Raw genomic sequence first — 17,275 nt, forward strand, 5'->3', positions numbered from 1 at the left:
TAATATTGAAAAGAATAACATGTAAGAAAGTTTTAAAGTGAATAAAAGTTGAGCAGCTCTCAGATGTGAACTGTAGACTAACATATACAAAGATTATTGAAGAAAAAATGAAAGAGGTTGAGAACAGGAACCAAACCTTGGAGATTCAGTGAGAAGTTTTGAAGAAAACCCTGATCGATTCAGTCAGAGAGGCATGTGGTGAGGTTGTCTGCAAGGAGAGAAAAATTAGAACTACATTGTGGACACAGGAAGTTAAAGAGGCAGTGAAGGAAAAGAAGAAAGCATATCAAAAGTTCCTGGCAAATAAGTCAGCTTGTGCTCTTAGAGAATACAGAGGCAAATGTAAGAAAGCTAAACTGTGTAAAACTAGCTAAACAAAAGTCATGAGAGGACTCTGGCAAGAACATAGAAAATAAATATCAAGAAGGTGGCAAAATATTCTGGAGGTTGTTGAAGAAGCTTAGAAATCGAGGAAAGAGTGCTGTAAAAGGAGTTAGAGATGATAAAGATGACATGAAAACAGGAGAAAAAGATATCCTTGAAGTATGGAGTAATTACTTCAAAAAATTGCTAAATGAAACAAGCAGTGATAGCACAGTGGTAAAAAACACTCAACAGGCATACAGTCAGGAATACATATCCATTCTTGAAGTAGAAAAAGCCATCAAAGGCATGAAATATGGAAAGGCAGCAGGAGTAGATGATATTCGACCAGAAATGCTGAGGTATGGTGGTATAAAAGTCTTACAGTGGCTGCACTGCATATTCAGAAAGCCTGGACAGAGGGATGAAATCCTAATGATTGGAGTAGAACTCTAATAGTGCCCATATATAAAAAGGGAAATAAAACTGAATGTGAGAATTACAGAGGTATTTCCCTACAGAGTGTTCCTGGCAAGGTCTATGCAAGTATACTTGAGAAACGGTTGAGAAGAATTGTGGAAGAAAAGCTTGGTGAAGAACAAGCTGGATTCTGGCCAAATAGAGGCTGTCAGGATCAGATCTTCACTTTACGACAAATAGTCGAGAAAGCATGGGAATATAACAAAGATCTGTATTTAAGTTTTATTGATCTGGAAAAGGCATATGACAAGGTGCCAAGAGAGAAGTTATTCAATACGCTACAGTTATATGGTGTCAATGGGGCATTATATCAAGCAATACTTAGTCTGTATTTGAGTTGTAAGTTGGCAGTTAGAATTGAAGTATGTACTGGAAGATGGTTTAATTTTAAATCTGGTGTGAGACAAGGATGTACATTATCTATATGGATCACATTATGAAGGAAAGTGCTATTAAACATGATATCAGAATTGGAGATGTTAATGTCAGCTCTTTGCTTTATGCTGACGATGTTATACCTCTGAATAAATCAGCTGCAAGTTTGCAAGATTCCCTGACTAAATTGAATAACTGTTGCAATAGATATGGTATGAAGGTCAGCATGACAAAGACAATGAAAATAGGTAGAATTGTTGAAAATGTCAACTGTGTTGTGAACGTTTGAATCTGTTGAACAAGTAAAACATTTCAGCTACTTAGGCACGATTTTTAGTGAAGATGGTAAATTAAATATGGAAATAGACAACAGAATCAACAAAGCTGGTATGGTAAGAAGTCAATTGAATAAATTCATATGGAATAAGAGAGAAATTAGTCGGAACACTAAATTAGCTGTATACAAGGCAGTGTTCAAACCAGTTTTAACTTATGGACCTGAGAGCTGGGTCAGAAGTAAAACACTTGACCAAAGATTAGAGACTGCAGATATGAGAGTCCTGAGAAAGATTAGAGGTGTGAACAGATAGCATCAATGGCAATATCATATTAAAAACGAGGATATTAGTAAAGAACTTGACATTGTCGGCATCCAGGAATGCATTAGCAGAGCTAATCTCAGGTGGTATGGTTACTTAAACAGAATGGGCGAGGAAAGATTAGCAAAACAAGTGTTCTCTGCCAGGTTGGCAGGAAAACGACCCAGAGGAAGTCCAAGATATAGGTGGATTGATACGGTACAATGTGCCTTAGACAATAGAAATATAAGATCTGATAATGATAATATTGGAGTCTTGACAAGTAATAGACTGATTTGGAGGATAATTGTAGATAGGAAGTTAGTAATTATGTAAATTTTTCATGTAGTACTATCATATCCTGTACACCCCTTGTACATGTCAGGAATTTAATGATGATGACGAACACTTCACTTTTAAGACTAGACTATTTTAGATATGCTTACGTACACATGCACTCAGTCAGACATCAATCTCATGCACACAGACATGCAAGGTCATAAAACCTATACTGCAATAGTTCTGTGTATAGATAAATTATTTAGTGGGAAGAAGTAATAACCTATTGGGTGTTTCTTAAACACTTCCAGCTGTTTCGGAAGTTATAGTCTGTGGGTGAAAAATCACCTTGAAATGACTCGAAAACTAAAGTACTTTTCGAGTCACCTTGAAATCACTCGAAAAGTACTTTAGTTTCTAAAGCAAGGTTTCTGGATTCACCTAAAACAGTTTGAGAAAGGCTGCTCCAAAGAACAGATGTAAATTGAATGAATCTGGAGTTTGAAACTTTAATACATTTACTGAAATAATGGACTCTCCATGCCAAAAATCTGGAAATTATTATTTAGAATAATACTATTTAATTATGTGAGTTTTTGTACATGCCTACACATTTTTTTTAATCTTACACACACACACACACACACACACACACACACACACACACACACACACACACACACACACACACACACACACACACACACACAAGCCCCCCACCCTACCCCACCCCCCCAAAAAAGGGAAAAATACTAGAAAATTTTCCAAAAATCTTTTCCTAATTAAAATTCATTTTTTTAATTTATGTTGTGTTGTGTCTTCTCTTTCTATACTACTTATGAATTAGCGGTCACATAAGGTGGGAAAACCCTATAGCTCTCAGGAATCACGGCCACTGTGAATGAAGTAGTGCTCAGGCAAACTGAGCCAACTTTTGGCGATCACTGAAGATGCTCAGTCATGGGTCATATGAATGCGTTGTGTATATTCTCAAATCGTATACTCAGCTTGCCCCCCCCACCCACCCCAAGATTAAATCCTGAGTGCACCACTGACCTGTCCCAACCTAAATGTGGATTTCTCATAGCCAAACACTATAAGCTATTAGCCCTAATAATTTAATAAGAAGAGATTAGATAGAATAAGAACTTCTCTTCCATTGTATAATGTGTCTTTTGAAGAATTTTTTAAAAGAAATATATTGACCCAAAATAGATTCTTTCTTACATTTTCATAAGCTTTGGCTTGCACTCTCCAGTATTGTCATATATAGCATTTAACTGTTTGGTAAATGGGTTAGTTGAAATTTCACTTGGTTATACTATAAATTAAAGATACCAAGAAATTATATACTTGTTAAATCCTTTATCCAACTGTAAGCAAACAAAGTTTGCACCTGATAATACCAGTGAAGCAAGTATATAATTTCTTGGTATCTTTAATTTAATTTGTTTGGTAAATGCTTTACTTTGAAGTTGTAAAGGGACAAATATGCTTGGTTACTATAAAAGCTCCTTTTCAAACAGGCAAACTGGCAGAAGAACACATGATTTGCAGACATAATACAATGGCCACGTAGCCTTGTAATTGCTATGGTTGTAAATCCAAAAACAGATGAACGAATTATAAAGGCAGGTTTATAAATTATAAAACCATACCCAAAAAAAAAAAAAAAAAAAACGATGCCGTGTGTGTGGGGGAGGAGAGGAATACCAAGCTTAAAATCCTAAAAAAAAATGTTTTTAATTTACCCATAAGGGCTTAAAAATTTCCGTAACATGCAAAGTTTTTGAGTTAAACAGCTTAGCAGCTATAATCTTTAGCTAGATAAGTAATAAAATTAGGGACTTTTTTTGGGGGGGGGGAATAACCATTACCATGTTGCTCAAATGTTACTCAGCACTTGACACTTCAATTAATTTTTAGATTATTTTAATTTGCATCCTTTTCTATGCTGAGTTGTTTTGGGTGAAGTAAGCAACAAGACTACTATGAAATTGGATGGCAGTTGAATAAATTTGTAAAATAATTAAGAAATCAGTCAGAACACCAAATGAGTAATAAAAAAGTGTTCAAACCAATTTTAAAAACATTGAATGAAGACCACTTTTGGAGACTGATGAGATTAGATAACAATAATAAATTTAGTTTAATCCTTTATCGAAGTGAAAGCAAATAGAGTTTGCGCCTGAAGTATCTTCAGGACTGAGCAACTCGTGGTAAAGCTGGACCAAGCTGTCATCACGCCTCCTTGCAGACATGTATAATGCTATGCATTATACATGTCTGCAAGGAGATCTGCTTTGCATTATGGGAGATACTGAGATAAGGAGTGGTGACAGCTTGGTCCACCTTTACCACGAGTTGCCTCAGTCCTGATGATACTTCAGGCACAAACTTTATTTGCTTACACTTGGATAAAGGATTAAACTAAATTTATTATAGTCTAACCAAGTGGAAGAAAAAAACTTCCAACATCTTTCTCTAAATCCAGAGTAATTTAATAATAAGGTAGTACACCTTTTGGCAACTCGTATAGGTAAATGTGACTTCTCCATTGCTTCTGCCTTAGTATCACTACCTTTGCATCTGGCTCCCACTGATGAGACCTCAATAAAGGTCAAAACCGGTCTGTGTAGTGGCCTTCCCTTAATGCATAGTATTATACATGTCTGCAAGGAGATTAGATAATATTAGTTTTAAACTATTGTACATGGGGTGAAAAAATAAAGGAGTAACTCATTAATGTTCAGTTATGTATAAGCAGAGCTAATCTAAACTAGTATAGTCATTTAAATGGAAGAGAATGTGAAAGTTAGGCAAAACAGATGTTTAAAGCAAATATCATACAGAAAAGTTCCAAGGGAAGATCATGAATAGGTTTTTTTTTAGTTCTAGGACTACCCTAGAACAGCGCTTCTCAAACTGTGGGCCACGGTCCCCTTGGGGACTGTTAATTTTGTTGAGGGGGCTGTGAAATAATGAAAACAAATTAAAAATGTTTTAAGACTAAGTGTGGCATGTCAAACGTGTATGTAAGATGCTAAAAATGTAATATTTGCATTTGATTTTTGCGATATTCGCTGTGTATGTTTTGTATTGAATAAAAATGCAATAAATATTATAAATATATGTCTGTATTACGTTTTTTTTTCCAATGGTGGCCGTGAAATATTTTAATTTTTCCAAGGGGGCCTTTACATCCATAAGTTTGGGAAGCACTGCCCTAGAAGACAAAAGCAAGAACTGATCAGACCTAACAGATACCATATTTTTTAGAATACCTCCCATATTTGTGAATGAATCATGCATTCCAATTTAATCATCAATGTTCTGATATGTACCCCCTAGGATGTTCAAGATTTTCAGACGTAATTCATTGGCCTTATAGCCTTGTAATTGCTATGGTTGTAAATCCAAAACAGATGAACGAATTATAAAGGCAGGTTTATAAATTATAAAACCATACTCGTAAAGCAAAAAAATATTCCCCATGTTTTTCTTAGAACCTTCATATCTGTGGTTTATCTTAGTTTATGTTATGTTACAATATTATAAAATATTTTTTTTTAGCATCTATACATGTATAGGTGTTCTGTGTTCATAAATATCATTTACCACAGAGCTAGTACGTTCTTTCAAAAAGTACCGATATACGGTGCTAACGTACTACAGGTTGACCAGCCAACCTCTTGTATATGGGCCCAACATAAAAAAAAACAAAAAAAAAAAAAACAATTAGGTTTGCATTATTATTAATCTCCTATCAACAATTTTCTTCCAAATCAGTCTATTAATGCTGAATAGCACTTCTCACTGAATCAATCCACCTAGATTTTGGTCTTCCTACCATCAAACACCTGTTTTGCTAATCTTCCTCACCCGTTCTATTTAAGTGGCCATACCTTAGATTAGCTCTTCTGATGCTTTCTTGTATGCTAATAATGTCAAGTTCTTCTCTGATATCTTCATTTTTTAATATGATTCTGCCATTGATGCCATTGGTTTACTATCCTAATTTTTCTTAGAACCCTCATATATGTGGTTTAGTCTTAGTTTATGTTATGTTACAATATTATACAATATTTTTTTTGAGCATCTATGCATTTATAGGTGTTCGATGGTTATAAATATGATTTACCACAGAGCTAGTACATTCTTTCAAAATCATAGAAAGTTAATTGTGGGGCCTAAGACTGATTCATCTTGAGTGTCTATAAATGTATGTGTACGGGTACTGTTTTTATATACCAGATGTCATGACAATATGAGTATAACAAAAGCCAAAGCATGAGAAATCAGCTTTAAGGCTCAGTACTGATTTCGTGAGTTCTGTTAGTAATGTCCGAAATATGTGTGGATTTTTTCTTTTTAATCTGGTACAGTTGATTTGGTTACTCAGTCCATATTTTTATATAAAGCAAAGTCAAAGGAAATAATTTCAGGTTTACTGAAAATATTTTTTTTTTTAGGTAGTTTCTCTTTTGAATATTGAAACAGAATATACAGAAGAGCAGCCTCCAAATCAGAATAGAAGAAGCGAGATGTCATTTTGATGTGATAATCAGTGTTATAGAGGTGCTTCAAGGACATTAGTGACAATATTTGATTACCACCTCCACCATTCTTTCATACATTCTTCAAATTTGAGGATGTTTGAAAGTGTAAGTTCTAGAACTCTGCATCTGTACCATATAGGTACTGTTGCATATCACCTGAATGCCGAGAGATAGAGAGAGAGCGCAGAAAAGGTACAGAAAAAAAATTATGCTATGCTATGCTATTTGTCATAAGGTATTTCTTATGCTGCAGCTATGCTTTCAGGTTGAATATAGAATTTGTAAATTGGTTATAAAATTTGATTCTACATTATTTATTCTAAATTTAATGTTGGGCTTAAATAACTTTTTTTTTTTTAACAAGAAACAACAAAAATATTCATTAATGCTGCATTTCAAAACTTTATATATATATATATAAAGAAAACTGTGAAGTGCAAATTTAATTTTGTATTGTAATCAAACATAAAATTTTAATCACCTTCAACATAAGTGTGCTCAAACTGTAGTGCACAAAGATAATTAGATTTTCTTTTTTTTTTTAAAAAAAATGAATTTTACTATATGTTAAACTAATTGAAACAACATTAAGGATTATACAAAATTTAACCTACAAGTGACTGTTATCTATAAACAGAAGTGTGAAAACCACTGCTTTAAGTGAAAAGGAATATGAAATACTGATGTATCAGGGCTGTTATACAGTGGGATGCTTTTGAATTTTTGAATCCCATATTCCTTTTAGCCCATTATCTGCTTTCTATTTTGCTTACTATCAGCTATTTTACTGTTTTGTTGTTTTAAGTAATCTTGTTCAAATAAATATTAATGCTCTTCTTTTTATGGTGTAGGTAAGGTCATGTAATATAGTTGTGGGTACTGTATGTGTATAAATGTCAGTTTTAAGAAATGTCTAATGTTATATATGTTATTAAGACTGACTTGCTCAGTTTTTCAGAAGAATTTTCTTGACTGATCAGTAAGTTGTTAATAGTATTTCCCACCTCCCCTCCTCTTATAACAGTGCATTTTTGTCTTGATAATGTAGACAGGACAATTATTGGAGTTATGAGTAAAAAGCTTATATGCTTGCACTCTGTATTTGAGAAGCTTAATCTTCATTTAGTATAACTACAAAAATATCATTTGTAAAGACATAAGAATTCATTGAGTTTGATCTCTTGCAGAAGAAAGACAGAACAAATAGCAATAACAGATAACATATATGCTTAAGGTTAAATACAGTAAAATTTGATATGAGATTCCCAAGGAACAAAATCTTGTTATAGCAACTTTTGCAAAAAATTTTTAATACATTATATTTGATAGATCTCAAAATACTATATTTCCACATCCTGTGCCATTATGAAATATTAATTCTTTTAACACTTTTTTTAAAAATGTCTATTGGTAACTGTCATGTTTACTTATAATCAAGATATGTATATAACTGGTCTTGACTAATTTTAGATAAAAATGTATACAAATGCAGGGTATTCTTATTTTCTTAATAGACTACTTTCATCATATCTTTTGCATTTACCATGCAGGGTCGTTTAACACCAGTGAAGTGATATATTTCCATGTTTCTAGGACAGTCTTTTCATTGGTTATTAACATTCTCTCACAACACAGCTGGTTATTTATTTGGCATTCTTTCATTTTTGGAAAATAAGTCTTGCTTTTTCCTCATTTTTAATCAAACCAATACACTAAAAGAATAATTATGCTCTTTAATAAAAAGAAGAATAATATTTTAATACAATAAAAGAATCAAGGTTCTTCAGTGATTCTTTTAACATCATTCTCATTTTTCTGTGCTTCACAAAATGAAAGCTTGGGATATTCCATTGCACAAGCAAGCTCTAATTTTTATTAGAGCATAATCTATAAGTATCATAAGTTTGAATTAAATGCATTGCACTGCTATAGTATTTTCTTTCTTTATACACTGATATAAAAACTTGCATTTACTATGTGGTTTCACAAATCACATTAGAAGCTGACACAGACATGCTGGGATCCTGAACAAATATAAAATTTTCACTTTAGGTTCCAATAAGTAGCACACTTTAAATTAGTTTCATTAGTATCATTGATAAACATCAAATTGCGGATATTTTTTGGTAGCTGATTTTAGAAATAGCCCTTCATATTTTGTCTAGTGAAGGATGAGAAAATCTCATTTTGATTTTGGATAATACAGATTTGATTATGAGAGTGCCTAATATTTATTGTCATTAGAAGCTGAAATTTACTTCCTTCCCCTCCAATGAACACATTGGTGACATGAGACATCAGTATCATTTAAATTATATACAGGTGTACCCTGGTCATATGACACATTAGGTTCCATACCACAGTCATATAGAGAATTTCATCCAGTAGCAAATTTTTTTCTCATGTAAATGCATGTAATGGTTTGATAATATTGTTAAGCAGTCATATACATACGTAACCAATATAGCATTTATTTACATCATTAATGGAAATTAAAAAAAAAAAAGAATAATTTTTGCAAATGAAAAATTTAGAAGCATAATCTTTTCTTTTCTCTATAATAGGTATATGGGTCTGATATATGCCTCATCACTAAATTTAATAATTTTAATCTTAGTATTTTATGTAATAGGTTTATGCGTTTGCCTTATTTTCACTGGAAGCAACAGTACTTACTTTCATTTTTATTTGCCATTAACAACACTAAAATAATAGGTATAGACATTGACAACAAAACATGGAGAGTGCAGCAGCATACAAACTTTCACTCTGTTTATGAACCAACAGAAGCCCAAAAACCTGTGCGTCTTCATTGATGAATTATTATATTATATGGGCACGTCCATGGAGTCCAAAGACTCATCATGGGAGATCCAATCTATCATACCTCTCCTTGAACCCATTAACAGACAAAGCACTCACAACTGACTCTGGCAACACATTCCACTCATTAACAACTCTCCCAGCAAAAAAAATCTAGTCCTCACACCCTTACTAACCACACCTTTATTCAACTTCCAGAAATTATCCCTTGTTCTAGTTCTAGCCAAGTACTGAAACATTTCCCCTGCATCTATTCTATAAAACCCTTTAAGCAACTTAAATGTTTCTATCATATCCTACCCCCTCCCTCTTTTTCTACTATCAACCAACTTCTGCAATCCACACACACCTTCAGTCTATCTTCATTGGGAACATTTTACAGGCCACTCATCATCTTGGTCATTTGCCTCTGAATCTCGACCACTTCCTCATCCCCAGGAGACCAGACTTGAGCAGAGTAATGCAGATGTGGTAAAAATTTAGAAGCATAATCTTTTCTTTTCTCTATAATAGGTATATGGGTCTGATATATGCCTCATCACTAAATTTAATAATTTTAATCTTAGTATTTTATGTAATAGGTTTATGCGTTTGCCTTATTTTCACTGAAGCAACAGTACTTACTTTCATTTTTATTTGCCATTAACAACACTAAAATAATAGGTATAGACATTGACAACAAAACATGGAGAGTGCAGCAGCATACAAACTTTTACTCTGTTTATGAACCAACAGAAGCCCAAAAACCTGTGCGTCTTCATTGATGAATTATTATATTATATGGGCACGTCCATGGAGTCCAAAGACTCATCATGGGAGATCCAATCTATCATACCTCTCCTTGAACCCATTAACAGACAAAGCACTCACAACTGACTCTGGCAACACATTCCACTCATTAACAACTCTCCCAGCAAAAAAAATCTAGTCCTCACACCCTTACTAACCACACCTTTATTCAACTTCCAGAAATTATCCCTTGTTCTAGTTCTAGCCAAGTACTGAAACATTTCCCCTGCATCTATTCTATAAAACCCTTTAAGCAACTTAAATGTTTCTATCATATCCTACCCCCTCCCTCTTTTTCTACTATCAACCAACTTCTGCAATCCACACACACCTTCAGTCTATCTTCATTGGGAACATTTTACAGGCCACTCATCATCTTGGTCATTTGCCTCTGAATCTCGACCACTTCCTCATCCCCAGGAGACCAGACTTGAGCAGAGTAATGCAGATGTGGTATCAAGGCCTTATAAAGAGGAATAACAACTTCCTTATCTCTACTTGTTAATGTGTTCTTCAAAAGCAAAGTAATCTTATGGACTACCTTAGCAATATGTCCTCTAAAATTTAACTCTGTCTACCACCACTCCCAAATCTACCTTCATCTATTTCCTGGAGTACAGTGCCATCAATTGTGATACATGGCTTATAATCTGTTTATCCCAAAATGCATAACTTTACATTTCTTGACATTAAACTGATATCTGTTAACTTTTGCCCATACTGACAGCCAATTTAAATAGTCTTGCAAGCTCTCCACATCTCCTTCATTAACTATTACTCAACCTAATTACGCCTAATCAGCAGACCACTGAATATTTTCCTTCAGGTTATTTCCTATATCATTTATGTATACAAATTAAACAGCAACTTTTGTGATATCTGTCCAGCACCCACCCTTTTATCCATTTAACCAGTGTCATATCCATCCCCCCATTTGTTGTAATTTACATAACAGTTCCATGTGGTATTCTGTCAAATGCCTTTGCAAAATCATCAGTAGCCATTTCCTTTATCCAACTCAACTTTTACTATATTATAAAAAGTTACTAAATTACTAATGGCAGTGTCATGTTGCTGAAACTGTCATATGAGCAAAATTCAGGATCATATAAATGGGTATTGGCTATAATTGAAAATCATTGTAAAATGAAATGCCATAATGTGGGACCTTACTGTATATTGGTCCAGTACTTTGAGTTGCTTTATACATAAATTTGTATAACTCATTTTAAGTCATTCATATCTTTGCTAATGATCTGAATAGAAATATTACTTTGCTTTATTTAATTCAAATGAACAGTAATCAACTTTAGTGTAAAATGAGTAAAAAATAAACATAATCGCCCTTTAATCATACTTGTTTAATGTTTCAAATAATTTTAACAAATGTAGCTCTTTCCCTCTCCTCCCTAAACCTTTCTTGGAAGGGAAATCCTCCATTCGTGTGAGAACTCCTAGTGTGTGTATACCAGTAACAGTATCTTCATAGGATAAAATTTTATTTTAACCAGAATCTTCTGTTTGGTGATTTTCTTGAAGAAACAAGTTTTCGAGAGGTGCTTATGTTCTTATCAAAAGTTAGAAATCTGTAAAACTATCATGTTTAAGCTACACACACACACACACACACATAGTACTTCTCAAATAAAAACAATAAATAACATTGTTTGTACTGGTGTGTTCATATATTATCTCTACAATTTCAAATTGTGAAGTATGAAAGATGTGAGATACAGATTACCACAAGTTTTACAATTCATTAAGTTTACACTTTCATGTCAGTAAACTAAGCAGCATTATGACAAGAATTATAATAATAAAATGTTTTTAGAAGTTGATTGTTCATTGTTTTGGTACATCAGTATGGGAGGGAAAACAGTTACAAGCAAGTATAATGTTAGGTAATGTTCCTCTGGATATTTTAAAAAGGATTACATGAATACCATTGACATTAAGAACTTTTCACTGAGAGGAAAGTTAGCTGTTTTCATAGAATGCAGCAGACTTTTTACCTCCACAAAAAAATTAGGGCTTTTCATCCTACATTGCACACATACTGGCCAGACCATTCAACTTGCCTCATAGCAGTTACGACATATAAATAAACATGCAACTAATCTTCTTTAAAGTATAATCATTCTCATTGTCTGTAGCAATCCCTCATGCATTGTTCAGTACATCTCTGGTTGGCCTGTAGGATTGGTCTGCAGCCAATGTGTCATATTCAGTTGTATATCTGCACTATCTTGAAATCATTATTCCAAGGTAATTTTTCTCTGTGGTGAAGAGGATATTGCAAAGAGCTAAATCTAATAAGGTAGGTAGGAGTAGAGGGAAGAGGTTTTTAGTAAAAATTCTTTGATACTTGGGGAATCATATTGCATGGTGTAGAAGCCAGGTACTAAAAGACCACTTGTGAAGGCATTTCTGACAAACATTTCTGACAGACTGCATTTTGATGTGCTTAAAAGGGTTTTATTGATCTGATGATTGCTTCAAATCATGTTTGATCTGTGAAAGACTGAAATTTTGAAAGGTAGCTTAAGCCCACTGTTAGTATTCAGACTTTAGATCTTGTCTTAAGACTTTTTTTTGGGGAAAAAAATCATGCTTTGCCTCATGCAACATTTCTTTTAATGTAAAATGCAGTGTAAATTTGCTTAACCCACTCAAGATATATATTATAGATTATTTGAATTGTGAAGAACAAAAATGCTTAACTTTCCTTCTTTATTTTTCTCATCCAAAATATAAGGGCAAAGGGAGATCCATTAGTAATAATGAAACAGATACTATGCCTCTTAACCATTCAAATGAGTTGCTTCAGTATTATGGTATTCATGAAAGGCACTTATTTAGAATTTTATTACAGGATTTTTCAAACCTAATGACTGTTTTAATTTGGTTAGGCCCTCTAAGTTACTCATTGTGGAAGATTGTAGAAATATCTGTGTTGTGCAAATAGACACTGAAGATTGTAATTTGAAGGAAGAGGCTTTCAGCTTGAAAGGATAAATTTATATATATATATTCCTCTCCCCTCCCTTCCCCCCTCTCAGCTAATTACATAACTAAAGAAAAAATGTGTACAAGAATTCCCCCTCCCACACACACACACACTAATCACATGAAAGTTTTTGGGACTGATAAACTAATTGATACGACAATTGGAAATCCTATAATTTCTTTAGTTATTAGTGGAGAAATGAAATTCCATAACATATATTTGCAAATATTTAGTTTTGATACATTCAGAACAATGGTTCTCAGAGTTTGATTGTAAAGTTTCTTTTACTACAAAAACATAGCATAATACTGTTTCAGAGACCACATCTAATGTAGTTTCATAAAACACAATCATACTGTTTCTTCCTCAGGTCTGTTTGTGCTCACTGAATGAAAACAGTCCTGTCATTCAAATCTACAAGAACATAACTAGTTTTGGAAGACAGTGATTCTTCACTAAAAAATATTGGTCCTTTATTCTGCAATTCTTCCTCTCCCACTCTCATTTTGGTTTGTAGAATGGTGGCGACATTCAATGTACACAAGATGCATCAAGAATGCTTTCTTTTTTTTTTATATGAAGGCAGTTCCATAAAAATGAAATCCAGAATTATCAATAGCAAAATTGAAAGCAACATATACGACTGTTTTTCTTGTATTGACGTATTTGTAATACGACTCATTTATCTGTGGAATAAGAGGATTACTTCTTAGGGAAAAAACATATGTAAATAAAACTTAAGGAAATATCGCTATAGCAAACGTAATTATAACACTCAATTACTACACTGAAAAATCCCAGCCACATCTCCATGTACGAAATGTATTCTGAAGAAAATTCGCTATACCACACTTCAACTACAATGCACTATTCCTCTAGTTCTTTATGAGTTTGCTTTTGGAGTTGCCTTGTATATTGAATATGCTTATTGCTTTCATTTTTAATATCTTGAACCAGTTGAGGAACAATTTGATGGAAATTTGTTGTTCACAAAAAAAAAAAAAAAAAAAGCTATTGTAAGCAGATCTGAATAGTATAGCTATACCATGATTGACAAAATATACATTCATGACATCACTTAAGAAGCTTTGTTATCACAGCTAAATGTAATATAGAATGAACAGGGACCCATTCCTATATGTAAAAATGTTTCAAACTAAATTTACACAAAATAAAGACACATTAGAATCATTTAAAACAAACAATACTTGGTAACAAAAATTGAAAAATTTTAATAAAATATAAATTCAAAATTAGGTAATAACTGAATATGTGAATGTCAAACAATGTAATTGCTATTTATGTGCATCTGAAAGTTTTTCAAATATGAATCTGAGGTCATCTGCTTATGTAACATTTCTATATAGCATTATAATGTTTTTTCTGTGCATACCTCTTTTTCACTGAACAACATAACAGTCTAATCATTTTCTATTGTGTTAGCACCTCTAACTTATGATTTATCTGATTTAAGCCATCATATAAAGTCTTTTCTTAATAATCTCTCTCTCTCTGGAGGAATTTGTCAGTTTCCATTTACATAACTCACATGTTAGACAGTCAAATACTAATTTATTAACATTAATGAATATTTTGATGGAAGTTTTTTCACTTGGTTATGCTACCAATTATATATTTGGTTTAATCCTTTATCCAAGTAAGCAAACAAAGTTTGCACCTGAAGTATTTTCAGGACTGGGGCAACTCGTGGCAAAGGTGGTATAAGTTCTCATCACTTGCCTTAGTATCCCATAATGTAAAACACATATCCTTGCGGACATGTATAATGGTATGCATTAAGGGAAGGGTCTCTACCCAGACCGGTTTCGACCTTTATTGAGGTCTCATCAGTGGGAGCCAGGCCCAGAGGTGCTGATACTAAGGTGGAAGTAATGGAGAAGTCATATTTCCATATGCCAGTTGCCAAAAGGTGTCACACCTTATTATTAAATTTCTCTGGATTAGAGATGAGTTGATGGAAGTTTTTTCACTTTAATTTTTTATAATTGGTAGCATAGCCAAGTGAAAAAATTTCCATCAACTCATCTCTAATCCAGAGAAATTTAATAATAAGGTGTGACACTTATGAGATCTTTTTTCCTGAGAAACTAGAATAATAGAAGTTTCTATGAGACTGCAAGTCCCTCTACTGTTCTTAACTTATAATTTTTGAATGACATATATATTCACATATTGCATGTTGCAATAGGCTCTACAATGTCCCAGTTTTTATAAAGTGAAATAAAATACCTGTATTTTGCTTTTTCTGGTTTGTTAGCAGTAGGAGTTTACTGTGTGTATATGTGTGTACATGCATGCATTTAGCAATCAAATTTAATATTCAGAGTTGACTCACTGAAACAACCTGCCAAAATATCCTAACCAGATTCCTGTAAGCATGATGCTATTCTAATGAAAATTCACTGTAGCAAACTCCCAACAGACTATTCTTGTGGTCTTTATAAGTTTGCCGTAGTGAGATTAGCTATTAAACTATAAAACTATTATAAAAAGTGTATATTTTAAGAATGATATAATTAAGCTTTTAATGTTTTTGAATTAACGTATATTGATGCATATTCATTTAATGTGTTCTAACATCCTGAAAACCCAAGTTTTCCTTCTAGGAATGTTAGAAGGGAAACTTGGGGTCTAATTCCTAGTCATTTAAAAATATAAAAATTTTTGTTGCATTTTTTTAAAAAAATATTTATATGTATGAACAAAAAGTTCATATACATATAATTTAAGTATATTTTTCTCTTTTATAACTCACTTGTAAATTTTATTTATTGTTCTTGTAATTTTAGTCAGGAATATGGCTGAGTTGCTAGAATATGTATGCACACTGTAGTTACAATTTTATTTATTCTTTTTTTGTTTTATTTCCAAAAGATTGGAAACATTTGGAAACAAAAGGTTGGCACAAAATTTATAATCCAGAATTCCGTTCTAAATATAATACTTTTTCAAGCTACGTCAAACTTCCAATAAGCAGGTTGCAGTTTTTTATGAGTCACTGACAATTGTCTACCATGTCAAGACTTACATTGGCATCTATGTTTCAGTGGGATTTTAATTCATAGTAGAGCAGATAATGTGTCCACATATGGATACATTATCCACTCAGAAACTTTGATGATTAATTTTATTAGAATTTCACCTATATGACTACACTGTCAAATTGTTTTTCTTTCCAGTTGGCTATATAAAAACTCATGCTGAAAGTTACATAACTCATAAATTTGCTGTTGATTGGAGATGAAGTTATTTTGAAGAGAAAACCTTAAAAGGCTGAATTTCATCTTGCTAAATAGGAATAAAATATCTTTCTTGTGAATTAAACAAACTGATACTCAATAATTAGTTCATCTTGCTTCATCATATTTTTAAACCATTAGGAAGAGAGATAAAATACTAATTTTCTACAGAAATTGGCAAACTGATATGTGTGTTAAGAAACCTAAGTATCAAATATTTCCAATCAAGAGGGAATTTATGAGCTGTATAACTTACAGTATGAGCTGTTAAAGGGTATTCTGAATTTTCTCTTGCTGGTCTCTGAGAAGAAGCAAATTTTCAAGTAGTGCTGTCAGGTCAGGAAAATACTAATAAAATGAAAATTATAGAAAACTCAGAGATTCAACTCATGCTGAAATTCATGCTCTGTAAGCCAATATAATGCAGTTGGTTTCAGAAACTTCAGTTTTTCTTAGTGCAGACATCAGTTTGTCTGCTGTGATCAAATGGTAAAATTCTAGTGTATCCATTTTTGAACAGGTTCTGCTTATTCATGGATGAATTTTAAACCCTATTTTGCAAATCTTTCAGGATGTGAAGAATTTGACCCTGGTTTCTTGTGAGAGAAATTAGTGTGAAATTGAGTGACACAAGAATACACTCTCATTTTCTTCTCTATTTTATTTACTTATTTTTTCTTTTATTTATTTATTTATTTGTGTGTGTGTGCATACACCCATCTAGTTATTTTTAACTTTAATAAAAGAGTCGAGTAAGAATTT

At 32.8% G+C, this 17,275-nt stretch overlaps 1 protein-coding gene across 1 annotated transcript in view; it reads left to right on the plus strand.

The window, feature by feature from the left end:
* The window catches only part of LOC150104942 (protein LTO1 homolog), a 73,545-nt gene that overhangs the window by 33,549 nt on the left and 22,721 nt on the right, over positions 1–17,275 (plus strand). The window contains exon 4 of the mRNA XM_090395434.1: positions 6,548–6,826. Within this exon, the coding sequence (XP_090251560.1) occupies positions 6,548–6,631 (84 nt within the window). The 3' untranslated portion in view covers positions 6,632–6,826. The remainder of the gene's footprint in view (positions 1–6,547; positions 6,827–17,275) is intronic.

This window comes from Typopeltis vanoorti, chromosome 7 (assembly GCF_054136105.1).
Source record: "Typopeltis vanoorti isolate ZY-2024b chromosome 7, IOZ_Tvanoo_1.0, whole genome shotgun sequence".
In the NCBI taxonomy this organism is placed as follows: Eukaryota; Metazoa; Arthropoda; class Arachnida; order Uropygi; family Thelyphonidae; genus Typopeltis; species Typopeltis vanoorti.